Source organism: Diabrotica virgifera, chromosome 9 (genome assembly GCF_917563875.1).
Source record: "Diabrotica virgifera virgifera chromosome 9, PGI_DIABVI_V3a".
In the NCBI taxonomy this organism is placed as follows: domain Eukaryota; kingdom Metazoa; phylum Arthropoda; class Insecta; order Coleoptera; family Chrysomelidae; genus Diabrotica; species Diabrotica virgifera.
Window position 1 is genome coordinate 51,973,150 of NC_065451.1, and position 20,820 is coordinate 51,993,969.

At 32.4% G+C, this 20,820-nt stretch overlaps 1 protein-coding gene across 6 annotated transcripts in view; it reads right to left on the bottom strand.

The window, feature by feature from the left end:
- The window catches only part of LOC114327196 (ATP-binding cassette sub-family C member 4), a 206,232-nt gene that overhangs the window by 127,343 nt on the left and 58,069 nt on the right, over positions 1-20,820 (bottom strand). For 3 of the 6 annotated variants that reach the window (XM_028275727.1, XM_050660971.1, XM_028275730.2), the window contains one exon: positions 1,606-1,706. In XM_028275727.1, coding sequence (XP_028131528.1) covers positions 1,606-1,691 — 86 coding nt within the window. In that variant the 5' untranslated portion in view covers positions 1,692-1,706. The other 3 variants (XM_028275728.2, XM_028275729.2, XM_050660970.1) reach the window with 3 other exon arrangements.

The following is a 20,820-nucleotide window of genomic DNA, read 5'->3' on the forward strand; positions in this document are numbered from 1 at the left end:
TATTTTTAAATATAGTAGGTACCTAATAGAGACTTGCAACTTTTTGCATTGTATTTAGGATTAGGATGACTTCTGCAAAAAAGTCTACAATAGAAAATGGGTGGAAATGCATTTATTACATTTAAAGTATATAAAACGCATCGAAAACTGCATAAATATGTTAAAATCAGTATATTAAGGGCCAGATTTTCTTATTTGGGGTCACTGAACAAGAATATGCAATCAGAACCGTCCTCCGAAGCACCTGGGTACCAAGGGTTACTGCTAAGGTACGTCAACTAGAGTTTCGAGGGTTTGTTTTAGGCACTTAATTGATGCAAACAGATTAATCGAGATTACTGATGTTGTGGAGCAGCAATGACAGAACAATTAACAACAATAATTAACAAAATCATAAAACACAATAAAATACCGAAAGAATGGAGAACAAGCGAGCTAATTCTACTATTCAAAAAGGAGGTAAAAGCAGCCAAAAAACTACAGAGGTATCAATTTGTTAAATACTACCCTAAAACTTACAACTAAATTTTTAAAAGACCTAATGAATTAGAAGGTAAGTTTAGCAGATGAACAACAGGGTTTTCGTACTGGAAGATCGTGTAACGATGCAATATTCGTCATAAAGCAAATTACTTAGAAATCACTAGAATATAATAGACCAGCATTTCTATGTCTGATTGACTTAAAGAAAGCATTTGACAGAGTAGAGTTAAGACTCACAGATGTAATCCATCTTCGTATAATAGAGAATTTCCCTTAGATTCCATAAAAACTATTGAAAATATCTACCATAACAACAAAATGGAAGTCAGAATAGATGGACAACTTACAGAATCTATAAATATAGGCATCGGAATAAGACAGGGAGACTCATTGAGTCCTATGCTCTTCAATTTAATCATGGATGAAATTTTTATGTATTTTCACCCATTTTTCTATTGAAAACTTTTTCCTGTTACACTATTTCCTTAAAAATCATTTATTTTTTCCTAAATATCTTGGTCTATTTGTATATTATTGTTATGATCCAAAAATCTAAAATAATATCTGCCCGCGCCAAAAGATTAGTAGAATAATTTATAAAAAAAATTCATTTTTAATTATTAATTAGTCTGGACAAAATTATGTCGGACACCCCTTGTTTTTAATAATTTTTAACATAATAGAGAACATATATCATTTAATTTCTATCCATTAAATAGATCGGTGAAGGTCGTTGTTATATCGGATCTTATACGAAATACTGAGAAATGCGATTCTCAACATGATTATTGGTACTCAAATACAAAAGTAATCATAGTAATCAAAATATCCTCCTAATACAAAATATGTACTGAGAAATGCGATTCTCAATATGATTACCGGTACTCAAATAAAAAGTAATCAAACGAATACTGTAAATGATTACTTTATACAAAAGTAACGATTTGTAACGATTACTCGAAAGAAACTATAATCAAAATCACTGCCGCTAAGGCAGCATAACTTCTGGTCCTAAATCACCAACGTGGCAGTGAACGTGTTTTGAAAAGTGTTAAGTAACATGTTATAGCGCTAATAGAAGAAAAGATTATTATTGATACGAATAATTACAAAAATTCTTACCAAAAAAATAATTTTGACACGCAGTTTGTTGTTTCGATTGGATGTCGTTTTCTTTTCTTCTGTTCTAAAAATGACACTTCCTCCATCACTTGTTACACAATCTGCAATAGATAATAATAATAAATTAATTATAGGTTTGTTCTAGCATCAGTTTCAAACGGTTTGAAACCATCAGCGAATAGTCGACCAGCGCGAGTCGAGTGGATAGCACTGGTGACTGTATTATGTTCTCTCACTGACCAACTGTTTGCTGACGGTTTCTGACTAGTTTGACTGTTTGCTGGAACAAACCTTATATTAACTATGTTGGGTTTGCAATAAAACATAAAATATGAGGCTATCACAGAAACAGTGACCTAACCCACAACACAAAATTTTACAAAAACGCTTTTATTACATTAATATCCCTTATTTTTCGGGTGCTTTAAATTGCATACACTGAGCGTCATAGAAAACGGGCACCCTAAACAATGGGTCATTTGTCAATATGTTATAGCTTTATTCTTTGTCAATATCCCTGTAATAATATTTTTGCTAAACAGGTAAATTTTCATTGTATACTGGGTGTACGAATCAAACTGTGTTTTTTTCTCAAAGTTCGCAACACCCTGTGGAATATTCTAGCAATTATAAAATACTGAAATTAAAACCCAACTAGAGCCTCAGGATTTCTTAACATTCTGTTTTTTGATTCATTCGCTTATGTTGGATAATACAAAAGTTATGTACTTTAACAACTAGTCATGTTCTTCATCGGTATATGTTGTTTGTAAATAAGTAGTGCGATAAACTTTAATGTGCAATTTTGCATAAAAAAATACCGTTTTCTTTATAAACTTATGTCCGCAAATGCTTCGTTTACGAGATACGGGATGTTGATTTTTTTTTTACAAACTGACGGTTTATTTTATTGCCCTAAAACCGGTTGAAATATGCAAATGAAATTTGGTAGGTTTTAAGAGATAGTTATTGGGAATTTTTTGACTTGCAATTAAGAATTTTATATTCACTATTGGCGTGCATACGGGTAATATGACGGATCATATTACCCGTATGCACGCCAATGGTGAATATAAAATTCTTAATGGTATGTCAAAAACTGTGCAATAACTACGTCTTAAAACCCACCAAATTTTATTTGCTTATCTCAACCGGTTTTAAAGCAATAAATAAATCGTCAGTTTGTAAGAAAAAATTCAACATCCCGTATCTCGGAAACGAAGCATTTGCGGACATATGATTATAAAGCAAACTGCCATTATTTTTTAATGCAGAACTACCCCTTAAAGTTTGTCGCACTTGTTTAGAAACACCCTGAAAAAGAACATGGCTAGTTGTTAAAGTACCTAACTTTTGTATTATTCAACGTAAGCGAATGAATCAAAAAACAGAATGTTAAGAAAACCTGAGGCTATAGTTGGGTTTTAATTTCAGTATTTTATAAATACTAGGATATTCCACAGGGTGTTTCGAACTTTGAGAAAAAAACACAGTTTGATTCGTACACCCGAGATACAACGAAAATTTACCTGTTTAGCAAAAATATTATTACAGGGATATTGACAAAGATTAAAGCTATAAAAATTCAAAAAATCACTTAAATCGGACAACAGGTTTAAATACGCGACCTCAATAATTACCCATTTTTTAGGGTGCCCGTTTTCTATGACGCGCAGTGTATATAGTTATCCAAAGTATACAAAATATAAAGTGCAACATGTTCACGTCTGCCCCCCTAAAAATTTTTATATGGGCGCCGGTGCTTTCAGATGCAGAGTGGCTCAAGCATCCAACACTTTAGCCACTCTGTATATCTGAAAATCCTGAAGTTCGTTCAATAATACTATTACGGTTGTTGCATAAAAACTGTTCATTGTATGAAAAAAAGCCAAAAAAGTTTTTTTTATCAAAAATTAAACAAGGAATTAAATGATTTTTAATTTGAAATACGTCAGTGACGCACCGTTTTTTACTTAAAAAAATTAGACTGTTACCCGTATGATGAATATCCAAATTTAATTTGCATATACCACCCAGTTTCAGAGGAATAAATAAATTGTCAGTTTGTAAAAAATTCAAAACAGATACAGAATATATTAATATACTAAACTCACATTATTTTTATGTAAAATTACTAGACTAACACCTTGTATATATAAAAGTAAAACCAAAAGATATAAATTGAAACAATAGAGTGATTTGTTTTTTTACTAGTTGTAAATCTTATCACCGGTATCTTATCTGTTTCTTTGTTGTACAAAGAATCACTTCAATCAATCACATTTTGTGACTCATGTTTTTGACTAAATATTTCCCCAATAAAATTGTCTCGTTAGTATATGAATTTATCAGTATAATTATGAGTATCATATGTCATATTATACTAATTACTTTAAAATATAAACTAAATAGAAAATTTTACAATTTAATATAAAGGGGAATCCCTGTATTTCCCTGTAGAATCCTTGTAGTACTGTATAATTACGGTGACCATATTATGTACTTATTTAAGTAGGACAGTACTTATTTTTAAATATTGTCCTAATGTACTTTAAAACCTTTCTAAGGACACGCAAATGTACTTATTTTTTTCTAAAAAATGTAGTAGTGACAAATAGTGAAATTGTAGTAGTGACAATACACACCCCTGTCCCTGTCGCATTCCTCTTTTAATTTCGAACTCTTCTGATGTGTGTTTGTTAATGCGTATGTGTGCCTGCTGTTTATAATACAGTGGAACCCCGATAAGTCGGTCCCCGATAACCCGGAAGTCCGGCTAACCCGGACCGATTTTCATCAGATAAACATTTTGATTTTCAATATTTTGTATTTTGACAACGACCCGATTTGGGCGTCGCGAATCGTTAATAAAATTATTTTTCAATTTAATTGTGGCTTATTTCCCATCAAAATAGTTAATTATCAGAAAAACCTTTCAACAATAAAAATGTATGTAATATAATATTTGAGAGATAATGTGTATGTGTGTAATTTGAACTATCCGATATTAAAAATGACTCATAGCACACGCCGCAGAAACAACAGGCACCTGTCTGTAGTACCTATTCCTTTTTATTTCAAACTGTCTTAGCATTGTTTAGGAAAGACTATTTAAAAAATTCTTTTATAAACAATGGTCTTTAGCTTTCACTGTTCTTAAATAACATTACATCGTTGTGACTGTATTGTGTGTCTTGTATTGTTCGCTTCCGTTTGCTTACGTTTGTGTTTGGTGTTTTTTTTTAGTAATTTTGATGAGTAGGTACTGTGCATATTTATAAATATATTTCATGTTATTTCAATTCTAACGGAGTTTACCTGTAAGTATACCGTATTTTATTAATTTTTACCATATTCTCCGGCTATCTCGGATTTTCGATAACCCGGATCGGCCACGGTCCCGATTAATCCGAGTTATCGAGGTTCCACTGTACTTATAGATTTGTTATAATTCAAAGGTCATTGTATTGTAATTGTTTTGCTTTGAGGACGTCCATTAGCTCTTTGTGGCGGACTTTACCCAAAGCCTTGTTGTAATCTATGAAACAGACGTACATATCCGTTCACACGTTCACACCCAAGCATATCTGGATTAGTACGTTAAATTAAAACAGAGCTTCACGGGTACCTACGCCTCTACGAAATCCAAATTGCGTTTCTTCGATGTCCATATCAAGTGTTTGGTAAATGCGTTTATGAATGATCTTTAAAAACATTTTAAGTGTGTCAGACATCAGGCTTATGGTGCGGTGGTCGTGCACAAAACTTCAACATGTGAAACATTTTTTCACAAAATGTGTAACCTATCTAGAAAACTAGAGTACAAATTTTCATGAATTTAAACTATTCAAAAGGATAGATCTAAGAAGTGAAATAACATGGAACGATGTTTGTTATTCTCTCGAAGCTTTTAAATTGTATATCAAGGCAACCATGTTAAATGAAGATCAACTCTTTGACGAACTGGGAATTTTGAAAGAGTGGCAAAGTTGACAAGTGAAAAGATTGCTGAGTGGAACAGAGAAGAAAAAAATAGTCAGGATCGAAAAACTTACAAATATTATGCAAATTTATTTTTTGTCTTCCGGGAACTAGTGTGGCTATCGAGCGTTTATTTTCTGTAATAAATAATTATTGGACACCACTCTCAAGGTAGCGATGCAGGTGTACGCAATTTTGATTTTGATGAGACTTGTATGAAATGTTTCATTTACTTCAGTCGAAGCCGGACCTTCTTAAATTAAGTTCAGAAAAATATGAAGGATGCAAAAAACCGGAAGAAGATGAGGCTATTCCAGGTCCGTCCTCTAAAAACTCTTAATTACAGGCTTGTAACTTTTTCACAGTTAATATAATGTGTTATGTTAAGTTTAATTGTTATAATTTTTTATGTTTAGCTACATAGTTTATTTATTTTTAATGTCACAAAGTTAGGTTTGTCCAATAAAAAGATACATTTTGCGTTTTTTAGGGGAGTGCAATTAGAACAAGAAGATACAATGTTTCGGAAAAAATCAAACAAGATTATATTTTTCTAAAACTTTTTTTGTTAGTTTATAAATATGTTAAAGTAAAAAGTTCTACTCACAAATTTCGCCGCTAATTGTTTATTAATTGTTTAAACAATAACAATTGTTTTGTATAAATAATGTTAAGAATATGGGTGAATTCAACATTTTATTTTGATAAAAAATGTTTTTATTTTAGTTTTGATTATGCTGAACCCGAATCTGACATTACAATTTGCAAATTCAAAATGGCGGATTCAAAATCGCGGATTTTTTCCTAAAATTCCTTAAAAAGCAGTTGTAAAATACGAATTTTTTTTATAAAACGTGTTTGTTTACATATATGTGGATATTTTTGAGAGGTTGCTGAACCTGAATCAAATTTTGATAATTTAAATTATAAAATGGCAGATCCAAAATGGCGAATAACTTAAAAAATAGTTGTAAAATCATAATTTCTTTACAAAATGTATTTATTTCTACATATATTTATTTTTGAGAGCTTTGATAAACCTAACTTAAATGTTAACATTATAAACTATAAAATGGCGGATACAAAATGCGGATTTTCTAAAAAGAACATAAAAAAGAACATTTTTCTAAAACATTTATTGTCTTTATTTTTAACAGGTTGTTGAATCTGAATTAACGATTAAAAATTTAAATTTCAAAATGGCGGATCCAAAATGGCGGATATTTAAATGAAAAACAAGTAGAATCCAATCAAACAAATATGGAATTTCATTCTTAAAAAAAAGATAAACAAATAATTTTCACAATAATATTAAAAATTAAAATGTATTAGAAAGAACGAACAAATTATTCAAAATATATCTCTTAAATATTCAAAAAATTGTTGCAATGGGATCATAAATAAAAAGTTATTTTTAGTAAAAAGCTCTGCATATTCTAAAACTTTAAATGCAATCATAAAATATCAATTTTTATCAATTTTGTACAAGATATGTCAATAAATAAAAATTTCAGTTAGGAGTAAAATACCTATATTTTTTATAATACTGAAAATTGTTAGTATGGAAAGTTGTTCAGAATTAAAAACGATGTGTCAATATGCAATTACACTTTTATGCAATTTTTTTACATAATACCTCGTATAATATTGATAAAATATAATATTTTATATTTGCATATTAAGTGTTAGACCATGCACAGCTATTTATGATGAATAACATTCTTCATAAAATTAATAATAAATCAGTTATCATAAATAATAAGTGAAAATTTAATGATGTTTGGTATAATTAATTTGAAACAATATTAAAAAAAAAACAAATTTTCGATTAGAAGGATATAATTACATATTTTAACATAGTTTTTAATTACAAACATTTTTTCTTTATAAAAATTTTCGATATTGTGAAATATAAAGGTACTTTACTCTTGAGTGAAATTCATATTTTTTGACATAGCTCGTACAAAATTAACAAAATTTGATATTTGATGGTTGCATCTTATGTTATATACGATGCAGAATATTTTATAAAGAATAACTTTTTTTCGTAAAACTGATATTAAAAAAGTTATCAATAGGTTCCCAGTTACGCAGACATACTGTATAAGAGATAAAAATAATTTTTTTGTTGAACATTTATTATTGTTGAAGCTTATTATTAAATTAATTTTAGGTAAGTTTTACAGAAAAAAGTTTTGATCACTCTGTATATACATTTTTTCAGCTGGTAATTTTCGGTTTTTGTATTACATTTTTGTTATCTTTCTTAGTTTTCTCAAAAAGAAATTGTTTATTTCATTTTTAAACTAAAATAATTCAGTGTTTTTTAAAGATTACATCCTAGGCTTTAAAAAAATATCAAAAAAATTGTATTAGATTTATTCAAACTTGAGTAATACCGTCTTAAAGTGGTGGGAATTCTGTAGAACTACGAAGTTTTCGAAAATTACATTTTTTGAGACAGCGTATTATTTGAATTAAATTTTTGAGATTTTTTTTGAATGAAACATCGTTTAGTAAGATGATTGAGAGGTAAGTTGTGCAAATTTGGGAGCTTTATAAGTAAAATTGTATTAGTTATACATTTTTAAATCATTTTTAAACAAAATTCATGGAAGTCTCACTTTCCGCCCACACCGTACTTATGTCCATATATTTTATTTCTTTTTATTACAACCATAAGATAGCTTATTTCATCTTCTTTCATGTCCAATTTGTAAAATTTCTTTTGATCCATTAGTTAAAAAATTACATTAAAAAAACTCAAGCGTGCACTTCTTCCAACGCTAGTTTACAGTGCGCCAATGTGTGTGAGAAGGGTGACTTTAGCGTTATAAATAAAAAATTACAGAAGCTAGAGATTTAATTTTAGAAAAATCTTTATATAAGGTTTTTTTTGTAAAATTTTCTGAATTTTTCAATGGTCAAGTCAGTTTTTTTCTTAAAGTTATATTTTCGGAGTTATTAAAAAAAACATCTAACTTCGCTGTTCATTTGTTTAATAAAAAATGAAGCACCCACTTCTCCAGTAGAACTTTTTGATATGTTGTTTATTAAACATTTCTTAATGAAATTACAAAAAGTTTTATCTTGTTTGATTTTTTCCGAAGTGAAAATATAAATGCACTCCCCTATTTAATACGTTTTTGTTTTTGTCCTTTTTTTTCTTTAAAAATATATGGTCATCGTATGTATAATACCATAGTTATAAAAACTTAACGACTGGAGTAGAAAATTCTAAACAAGCGAAAGTTTTGTTTTAATAACGTAATTAAATAATATTAAAAAAAACTTTATTGGGACCAACTTTCTGGAAACAGCTTCTTGGTTTCTAAAATTTGCAAACCAACGAATTACTGGAGCAAAGACGGCTGAGGGAGATCTAATAAAGGCGGAGATAGACGAACCGTTCGTGGCGCGGTTAATGTTTGTTAAAATTTTTCATTTTGACGAACCCTCCGCGATCCAGAGGAAACTTACGAACATTTAATTGTAGATTATCATGTCTCTGTTCTGTACTTCTACTACATATTATTTTGGAATTGTTCTGAAACTATTTTCTTGTTTCATCTTATGCAATTTACTATTTTATGTGGAATAAGCCACAATTTGAGTTTGAGTCAAGTTTATTTGACGTTCCAAATAAACAGTAAAAATATCTCTAATAAAATATTTCAAACGATTCGTGTTAATTTTGAGAGTAAACTAAATGTAAGACCAAACTAATCATTTTATCGTTACGAATTACGAGTATATTATTTACATAAAAAGTATTGCAAAATCAAAAAATTACACTAAAATAGCAATTTCGTCAGTGGCGTAGAATTTGGGAAGGGTCAACCAGCCACTATTCCCTGTCGTACGCCTCTGGTAGTAGCTAGAAACGTTTATTAATCTTAATTTAATATTGTGTACAGTACCTACACTTTCTGCCAAGTATGATAAGGATACGCCAAATAGTTTTAAAGTACTGGGTACAAATAATTTTTAAATTTTGATCATATTATGAATCATATCGTAAATTAATCAAAATAACTGTGCCGTTTCATATTTAACTTCAAATATCTCGAACACTAATGAGTTCATCGACACCAATCAACAGTATATTATATTTACGCATTGTAGAATCTAAAAATGGCACTAAAATAGTAATTCCTCCAGTGGCGTAGAATTTGAGAAGGGTCAACCTTTCACCATTCCCTGTCGTACGCCTCTAGTAGTAGGTAGAAACGTTTATTTATCATAATTTGGTAGGGTGTCTAGTAGTCGCACTTTCTGCCAAGTATGAAAAGGATACGTCGAATAGTTTTAAAATTCTGAGCAAAAATTTTTTTAAATTTTTAGATAAAACACCCTGTAACTCAGTAAGGAACCACATTTTATTCTTCGTATTTTGTGCTAAGGTTTCTCCAGTTACTATATGGACAATTATTAATGAAACACCCTGTATAATAAGAAATATGTACTAAGAAACAATGAGAAACTCATGACCTTGGTTAAGTGGAAAGGAACAAAGTGCAAAATTTTGACGCCTCTCAAAATTTTCATATTGTATTTAGTCCTGTCGCCAGGGGGGGTACAACGGCCTCGTTAATTCAGATGGACTTACTCAAGTTTTTTTTATGTATTTTGACCCGTAGAACACGAATTTTTTGGGTAACAGTTGATCCGGATGTCGATAAGATTGTTATAGACCAAGAACTTGAGGAATCAAATAACAGCGATTTTTGGCAAAACAAAACAATATTTTGTATTTTTTGGGCCATTTTAAGTAAAAAATATTTCTACAAGTTTTTTCGTAGGATGCACAGTTTTCGAGATAAACGCGGTTGAACTTTAAAAAAATCGAAAAATTGCAATTTTTGAACCCGAATAACTTTTGATTAAAAAATAAAATAGCAAGTCTGCTTACCGCATTTGAAAGTTTAAGTCAAATTATATCGGTTTTGATTATTTGCGTTGGTAAAAATTTATTTTTTTATTGTTTAACAAAGCTATAAACACGTAGGGTTTCCCGTGCTTTTACATGCGTTTTAACGCATGTAACGTAGAAATAGTCTTGATTGCACTAGTACCTATTCTACCTACTCGTTCGATTTTAAATGAGAAATCATAGAAACATCACTCACGCACTAGTTGTTTGTAGCTTTGTTTAACAATAACACAATAAATTTTTAGCAATGCAAATAATCAAAACCGACATAATTTGACTTGAACTTTCAAAGGCGCTAAGCAGAATTGCTATTTTATTTTTTAATCAAAAGTTATTCGGGTTTAAAAATTGCAGTTTTTCGATTTTTTGAAAGTTCAACCGCGTTTATCTCGAAAACTGTGCATCCTACTAAAAAACTTGTAGAAATATTTTTTGCTTAAAATGACCCAAAAAATACAAAATATTGTTTTGTTTTGCCAAAAATCGCTGTTATTTGATTCCTCAAGTTCTTGGTCTATAACAATCTTATCGACATCCGGATCAACTGTTACCCAAAAAATTCGGGTTCTACGGGTCAAAATACATAAAAAAAACTTGGGTAAGTCCATCTGAATTAACGAGGCCGTTGTACCCCCCCTGGCGACAGGACTAATTTTAAATGTAATCTTTTTTCGAATCCTGAGAAAACTAATAAGTATTTTTGAAAAATTTAAACGCACAATGAAAGACTACTTTATTACCGAGGGGTGAAAGTTCCTTAGAATGAATATAAAGTTTCTTTTGAATGAGATATTTGAAATTAAAAATCACACTACATTTTCTCTTAGTTTTTCACCCCTGTATTATATTAAAATAAACAATATAGAAGTTTTCAGGAACATTCGGCCCTCGGTAATAACGTAATATCCTGCGTTTAAACTTTACAAAAATACTTACCAGTTTTCTCAGGATTCGAAAAAAATTAATCCCATTTAAATAGCATAGTGAAGTTTATGAATATAAAAATTAAAAACAAACTTAAAAATTCCCAAACAAGTATGTGAATTCACAAAAGTTTGATCTAAAAAGCCTTGGAGAGGTGGGTCGGACGCCTTCTGATTAGAGTTAAGGTTGGCGCCTTTTTTTGAGTCAGTCCGGGCCTGTGTGTATACTATATCAGATAACAGAAATACTATAATAAAATAAAAATGAAAAAAAATATACGCACGTCTTTATCTTGTCTATCAACTATCAATAAGTCAAATTAACAAATACCCTTAAATTGCCACATACACATCACTTCACAAGAACAATCCTAATTGGACTGAAGTATCCAATGTTTTGTAAAATCTAACCTTCGTATCTAGCATATTTAAAGGATCTTGACCTTACAAAACATACTTCAACAAATAATTATTTTTTGTAACATAACAAGGTTTATTAGAAACGCCACTGAAATAAACAATGGTCGACTTTTTAAGAAACGTTAATCTCGACAGATTAGTTGGAAAGAAAGTAATAGATATATTAAACCGATTTTATACGTTATATGCCTTTCCGTTCCCAATTACCACCCCTTTCTCTTAGACAAGGCGAAAACGGCGGTTTTTTTAGGTTTTTGGACCATTCTGGACAAAAAGGTCTCCTATAATTTTTCTCTACAGTTGATCTTTTTCGAAATTACCCTTTTTAAGACTTAATAATTCTCTTAAAAATTATTATTATGAAAGTTAGAAAGTGATTAAATCAAAATTTAAAGCCTCCGCTACATGGTCCTGAAGAAATCGGTGTTATAAATTTATTACTAAGCTGTTATTTTTAATTAATAACAATGGGCGGTTAGATCGTATTGACGCGGCTGTAAATGTGAGTGCAAGAAAGATGCACATTTGGACTGCCGGAATGGCATCTCTCTCGCACTCAGCATTTACGGCCGTCTAACCAAGGGCTGATCCAGGACCGACTTTCGGGAGGGGCCAAGAACTTTTTTGGGGAGGGGTTTTTCTTGGGAAGAATTTTTAAAAATTAGGGTTACAATGATGAATTTTAAGGCACTTTTCAAACACTTTTAAGTGTCTTAAAACATTCAAAATTTATCGTTACTAAAAATAAAGTCAGTACCGATTCCTACACATTTCCTCGGATCAAGGTGCAGTTCTTTCAAAAAGTTTAATACTTCCCAATGCTTCTCCTGTCAAGCCTTGTTCTTCCCCTCTTTGTTGATTTTCACTAATTATTATCTTTGTTCTCATAAGCGTCAATCAACTTGACAAAGTCTTCACGAATGTTGTTATTGTGTATGTATTTCAAATTTAAAGAAAGCTGTTCCACGTGGATTACGTCGGTCGTTTCTTTAAATATGACAGAGTAATAATTTGCACCACAACATGTTATCAATATTTGATTTTGACTGGTGTTACTAATTTATGTTGCTCGGGAAGATGCTGTTGATAGGTGTTGTTTAAGTCTTATCTTTTGATGTGACTTTAAACCTGAACAATTCCCGTCATTACTAATTCCAGCATCTTCGTCCAGAAGCAGAAGGCCATAATCACGATGGCATCTTAGAGGAATATTTTGTCGACCTAAGGAACACTATAGACTCTACTATTTGTCGTTTTTCCCTATTTCCTTATATCTCTTTAGACCTCTGAGAGTCTATCTGGTTACTGACTGACTTTTGCGGGTTGCGATAAGTTTGTAGAAAATCTAGCCCAACCTGAACGCACTCCTTGTGATATGATGTTTTTTCATGGATGTGTATGGCTCCGTCTATGCCCATAATTTTGGCGAAAAATACTAAAGGTTCCGTGACAAGGCTTTGGGCTGTCATCCCTCTATTCTGCCATATTTTTCATTAGAAAAATAAAACGCAGTACTTGCAGAACAATCCCTTTTGCATGTGCGAAACATTAGGCGGCCATACCTATGCGCAGCAACTTCTCGGGTGCGGTAAACTATATATGGTTATCCAAAGTATACAAAATATAATGAGCAACATCTTCACGTGTGCTTCCCCCCCTGAACATTTTTATATTGGCGCCCGTGGTGCGAAAATACCAACCAACTCCTTAGTTACAAGTGCTGGTGACCCAAGTAAAGCTTCATTTCGATTTTATTCTTTGTGTGTACAGAATATGGAAATTTATACGATTTTGACGGCTGTCGAGGTCATTCTAACATTTTGATTGACCAAACATCCCATGTCATTCTTGAAGTTTCCGTTACTGCTTGTGTTATATTTTAGTCCAGAAGACATAATATGTACTTATCCCCTGTTTTGTACATATACATGTGTTTGAAACTAAAAACATTTGAACTGCAAATATTTAAATTTATATATTTTTTTAAATTCTCGGAGGCCCATGGCCCCCTCCCTGGATCCGCCCTTGCGTCTAACACGTGCATGGGGCTCATTATTGTTACTTAAAAATATCAGCTTAGTAATAAAATAATGACAAAAATTTCTTCAGGATCTTGTAGGGGGGGCATTAAACTTTGATTTAGTCATTTTCTGACTTTCATAATAATAACTTTTAACCGAGTTATTAAGCCTTGAAATTCGCCATTTTTCGTTTTTTTCATTTTTAAATTGTTTGTAACTCGAAAACGATCAACTTTAGAGAAAAATTATAGGAGACGTTTTTTATTCAGAATGGTCCAAAAAACCTACAAAAAAATGTCCGGGCCAAAATATTGATTTTGCAATTTGATTAAAAAAATTGTTAAAAAAAATTTGGACCACTTTTTACGTAGGCGACTTCTTGAACCTTATTCTGGTATGTCTCACGAATGTGATTATGCAAAAAAATCTCATGGGAATGTTTTTCCCAACGAACCCGCCGTTTTCGCCTTGTCTATCTTGTCTTCTTTTTCTCTTAAATTTCTTTCCGACATCGTCTTGGAGATGCCCTTTAATCCGTGCAATTGCCGGTCTTCCTTGGTTTCGTTTTTCTGTGGAGCTCCATTCTAACAATTTATTTCTTCGTCTTTCTTCTTCTCAGCCTTCTATCGTCCACGTTTGGACATAGGCCTCTCCCAACTCCTTCCATCGGTCTCTATCCTGAGCAACATATTTCTAATTTGTTCCGGCTACTCTTTTAATATCATCAACCCACCTCATCTGTGGTGTTCCTCTCGGTCGTTTACTTTGGTAAGGTCTCCAATGTTGTACTGTTGCATTCCAACGTTGGTCTTTTTGTCTAGCAGTGTGGCCTGCGAAGCTCCATTGAAGTTTGGCAACTTTTGTTGTTATGCCCTCGACTTTTGTTTTTGATCTTACCCAGTCGTTCCTGTTTTTATCTGACAGTCGTATACCTAACATTGCTCTTTCCATTACTGTTTCTGTTGTGGCCAGTTTATTCATATTTGCCTTGGTTAGGGTCCAGGTTTGACATCCATATGTCATGATAGGAAAAATGCACTGGTTGAACACTTTGCTCCTCAAGTATTGGGGTATTCTGCGGTTCTTAAGTATCCAACTAAGCTTTCCAAATCCTGCCCCTGCTAGTCTTGCTCTCCTAGTAATTTCCGCACTTTGGTTCTCTTTGTCAAGTCTCAGGATTTGGCCAAGGTAGATATATTCCTGGGCTCAGGACGACGGCTCTGACATTCGAGGCAATTACAAGGAATTGTTAACAATAATTGCCAAGAAAGATCAAAAATTTTGCCAACATCTAGAAACATCAACTGTTTTTTCGAGAATTTCAAGTGATATACAAAATTATATTATTGAAGCTATATACTGTTATGATCTGCTTCTTATTACTTTTATATTAATTATTATTTACTTGATCAATTATTTAATTAACGCAAATCATACATAAAAATTAAGAAAGAATCTCAGGGTGCCTTTTTATTATATAAAAAAATGTCTAAATTATCTTATGTTATACTTATCTTCTCTCGTGGTTTCAGTATCTCTTAGTTGATCCTTATCGGGATAAAATAGGAAAAGGAAATAAATAGAAAAATCATAAATAAAAACATACAATTACCTTTATTATCAAAAGCAGTGTTCTGTAAATTTATCAATTAAATTCTGTGGGCATAACTGTCCAAAAGAAACTTATAAACCATATAAATTAATCTAATTCAAACAAATATTTATCGCTTTGTTCTTGATACCATTAATAAACCCAGCTAAACAAACAAATTTGGTATTCGCAAAATTACTTATACTTCCTATTAAATTTTTGAAATGTTGGAATCTTAATTTCATATGCTTTTACGTAAAAAAATTAACTTCTGATTATAAAAAAAAATCTATCACATAGGTTATTGACTGACCTTTTGATTCACACACAATGATGATGTCTCCTCTTGACCCAAACAGCTCCTCCTTGTTGATTATGTTAGGCTACCAATCAAAGCCCTCTCCGTTCTCAGAAAAACAATCCAGCAGGATACCAGCAACTATTTCTCCAAAACACAAGCCAGGCTTCCTTTGACCAGGACTCGTTCAATAAAACTCCAAATCTCTCTCCTCTCTTTCTCTCAACAATAATCTCCTGAAACCCAAGTATCTTTTTTACTTGGTGTCACAAATAATTTTAATAACGATTATTCTTGTAACTTACTCTCTTGGACTTTACAGAATCAAAGAGGTATTTCTTCTCGATTTGATTTGTCTCTCGTTCCACTTTCAGCTACTCTCACTATCAAACACAACCACTAGTACTTGCTTCTGAACTACTCGCGAAAACTTTTGACTGCTCCTCTCGGCTGACCATAACACAATAATCCCTCTTTCCAAAACAATCTGAAAATTCAAACTTCTCTCCTTCCCATTCCAAATTGCCTAAACCAATCAGAGACATTTCTTCTTCCCCATTTTTTTTTCATTTGAAACACCCACTCATACTTTCAAAAATATTTCTACCATCATACTAATTACTTTCGGGAAATTCTACAAAATTTACTCGGGTTTAAACAAAAAGATTAAAATTCCAAACTTTCTTTACCATAATTTTCTAAGAACTAATTACCTATGGCTTCTATATTTCCCGTAATAAACAATCGGTTTAAAATACTAATTATAAATAACTTTCACTTCACTTTTATTTACAAAAATGTTTTTAATATTCTTCATGGAAAAATTCATTAAGGAGAAACCATTTTGCGTTGAAAGCTAACTTCTAATAAATATTTACAAATTAATATACAGGGTGTATCAAATTTATGTGCCCGCGTTGTATTAAAAAAATTAAAATTTTTATTCTATCTTTGATTGATAAATTGAAACACAATAATACATTTAGCCATATCTTCATTTTTTTAAATAAGATTTTTGCATCTGGTTTTGGTAACACTTTAGAAAAAGTCACGCGTCGCCACTGAGCCTTGCCCTTTCTCTACCCTTTACAAAGAAGCGAATATAATATTTGTCCAATGCCCAAAAATGTTCCACGTTGTTAAGAAATATTGTAACAAATTAAGCGAAATGTCATTAACATCAAACAAACCAAATCCTTGTTTTGTTTGATGTTGAGGCGAAACCACGGATGGGCTGAAAAAATATAAACACTAAACGCGTGACGAAATGGATATTGGTTTCATTGATATTTACATTATTGATTACTTTACTACCAGATAAAACAACTGTAATACAAACCTACTATTTTTAATTGTGACCTACCTTTAGTTTTTGGTATTGCACGTAGTTGCCAGATTTCAATTTGCATATCAAAATGTATTTTATACCTTTAAGGAACGCACTATTTTCGGGGACACCCTGTAGAACCTCGTAATCTGCAGACATTTCACAAATATTTTGGCACATTCTACAAGGTATTAAAATATTTCAAAGACAAACAGAATTCACGTGCAAGTTCATTTCGACAATGTTATCTAATACCATTGTTAATACCACCTTATACTCGAAAAAAATACAGCAAACAAATCCTATTTTGGTAGTTATTAAATTACGCTTAAAATCACACATATGAAAAATCAAAGCCAATAACCTAACTTTATCAATTTAGAAATAAAAAATTGGTTATAGTCCAGTCGTAACACATTTGAACTCTAAAAATTATACAACAAGCTCAATTTCGCTGAGAATATGAGTTCTGTGACCAAAAAAAGTGCAAAATTCTCCTAAACTCCTACTCCCGGACTTCCCCCTAAAACCTCCCACGTAAGAGCATAAAACGGAAAACATCGATTTACCAAGAATCTGTACGATAAAGAGAAAAATGAGACAAACAAAAAATATAGCTGACATAATGTTGATCAATAATGTTTTATTAAAACTTTTTGTGTAAAATGAACCCATCATCATCATCATCATCAACCCGTACGCGTCCACTGCTGGACAAAGGTCTCCCTCAGCTCTTTCCATTTATCTCTATTTTGTGCGGCTTGCATCCAGTTACCGATAACATGTTTCAAATCATCGGCCCATCTGGTCAGTGGGCGTCCTCTGCTCCGTAGTGCTTCTTCTCGCGGCCTCCACTCGACAATACGTTTTGTCCATCGGTTGTCTGGCAATCTGGCGACGTGTCCTGCCCAGTTCCACTTAAGGCTACGGCTCCACGGGCTGGAAATTGACGCTAGCAGTAGCCGCAAAACGAACTTAAGGTTCCGCAGAACGGAATAGGAATAGCCGAACTGTACCGACTACAGGACTTGTGCGTAGTCGGTTCAGTTCGGCTATTCCCATTCCGTTCCGTGGAACCTTAAGTTCGTTTTGCGGCTACTGCTAGCGTCAATTTCCAGCCCGTGGAGCCGTAGCCTAAGCGACGCGATTTTTTCGACAGCGTCTGTTGTTTTTGTTCTACGGCGTATTTCTTCGTTTGGGATTCGGTCTCTCAGGGAGACAGCCAACATCTGGCGCTCCATAGCCCTCTGAGTTACGCGAATCTTGTTCACTACCTTTTTTGTTAGTGTTAATGTTTCGGCTCCATAAGTGAGTACAGGCAACACACACTGGTCAAATAATTTCCTTTTGATGCATATGAGCAAGTCTGATTTAAATACATAGTTCAGTTTACCAAACGCTGCCCAGACTAATCCCATGCGACGTGGGAGTTCGCACGTCTGGTTATCTCGTCCCAACCGAATTTCATGTCCCAAGTACTTATAAGATGCAGTCTGCTCAATATCCATTCCATCAACAACAATATTACGATTTAGCACCAGATTAGTCATTATTTGCGTCTTGTTGATGTTAATCTTTAGTCCGACCTCTAAGGAAGCGTAATATAATTTGTTCAACATTATTATTGCATCATTCATACGATCAGCTATAAGGACGATGTCATCTGCGAATCTCAAATGACTGAGCTTCTCTCCCTTTATATTGATACCATATTCGTTTAGATCTGCCTTCTTAAATGTGTGTTCTAAAAGGGTTGTGAATAGCAACCATGAACCCATACTTCAGAAATAACGCTTAAAGCGATTGGCGATTCTTAATATCAGACCAGTTTAATAATACAATTTGCCAGGGCCAGAGCAATAAAGTGTGTATCAACTCAACGGTTAAAATTCGATATCTTTGAATCAGAGTGTCCTATTGACAAATATAAAAACGTTATTTAAAGGTGAAGAGAGCAACTTTCATACGCCATTTTTTCAGTCTCCTACAAGTGAAGTCAATATGTATAAACTTTTTAAATAAAATACCTTGCACGGTTTGGCCATTTCCATAGCGACTGGTCAGTCAAAATGATAAATTTTATTGATCTAAGAATTGCAGAAAATGGCAGTAACATCTTAACGTTAATTTATTTACTAGCTTTATAGAAATGGGCTTCATTTGCGGCAAAAATATTCCATACGAAAGCTGCACTATTTTTCTTTACAAAAATTATTTAATGAAATAATGAGAAATAATAATAAGATAATATAAATAATCAATAATCATAATGAATGCACTATCTCAGCTGTTGAACTCCACTAACTCAGATTTTAGCATCAAAAATAACAAAAATATAGTGGCGAAGCTTAATCATCTGTTGTATATGGATGATTTTAAATTAATGGATTCCACTCGAAACCAACTAGATCAGATGCTGAAAACTGTATAATCATTTTCTAGTAATATTAGTACCTACTTAAGACTAGACAAGTGCCGTGTTTTAAATATAGTCAGACGAAAGGTACAGCCCGAATGCCCGAAGGATTCGATATGCAAAATGGCCAGAACATCGAGGCCATGGGTGAAGACGATATGTATAAATTGACCATAAGCAAATGAAAACTGAGATAACTACGGAGTTTATAAGAAGGGTAAAAAACTGATTTATGTTACACAGGGACGTGGACGGCACGGCGCGCCGTACAACAGAAATCGCACGTCCTCGGCACTTCCCGTTGTCGCTCCGTCCCGCTGTAACATAAACTAGCTAATGCTTTTCATATCAGACGATCCGTCAACGAGCCCCGTCCTGTCCACGTCCCACATCACCGTTGTAACATAAATCCGGCTTAAAACAGCTGCTTCGTTAATACCTTAAAGTAGAAATTTTTTAATAGCCAAGTCGGGTTAGACGAATAATAGGCCTAACCTTGCATTAGGAGATGCCCCAAATTTTATTTTTTTCTAATCTTTAGGGAGGGTCAATAGTAGTGTAAATTTGAAATCTCGACTGAATTGCGCTGTTGAGTTGGCCGCCATCTTGATTTTAAACTAGAACCGTTTTTGCTCAATATCTCCGCCATTTTCAACTTTTCCACAAATAGTATATGAATCAAAATTGATGAAAATATGATTTTCTATAATTTTTATTATTACAATTTTTTAGTGCGGTCTATATTTTCCGAGTTATGGCTGAAAATATTGACAGTTAGAGCATAGTAATTGAATTATTTCGTTTATTATTAGTTTCACGACAAAAATGTACCTATACAAAACTTGAGAGAAATAAATTCTACACAATTTTGATTTCTTTCATTTTTTTGCTAAAATTAATATTTAAGCTAGTACGTATGCGGTAATGGCGCGAGTGTAAAGCTTGATTGATTTTATAGCAATTGTTTTTATTCAATATCTCCGCCATTTTCAACTTTTCGACAAAAAGTGTAAGAACTGAAATTGTTGCAATTACAATTTACTACAATTTTTCGAGAGAACCAGTGGCGGATCTACAAGGAGGGGCGAAGAAAGGGAAATTTCCCACAACAGGGTCCAAAATTTTAAAAAAAAATTTGAAATATTAAAATATATTAGCTGACATGAAACTTAAAATATCGACAGACAAATTCAACCAATAAAACCCGCTAGTTAATAAAATTAAGTGAACTTAATGCATATAAGTTATTATTTATGTCTTTTATGTACTTAGTTTGGTTGGTGTTTCTTTGGAAGTTTCAAAAAT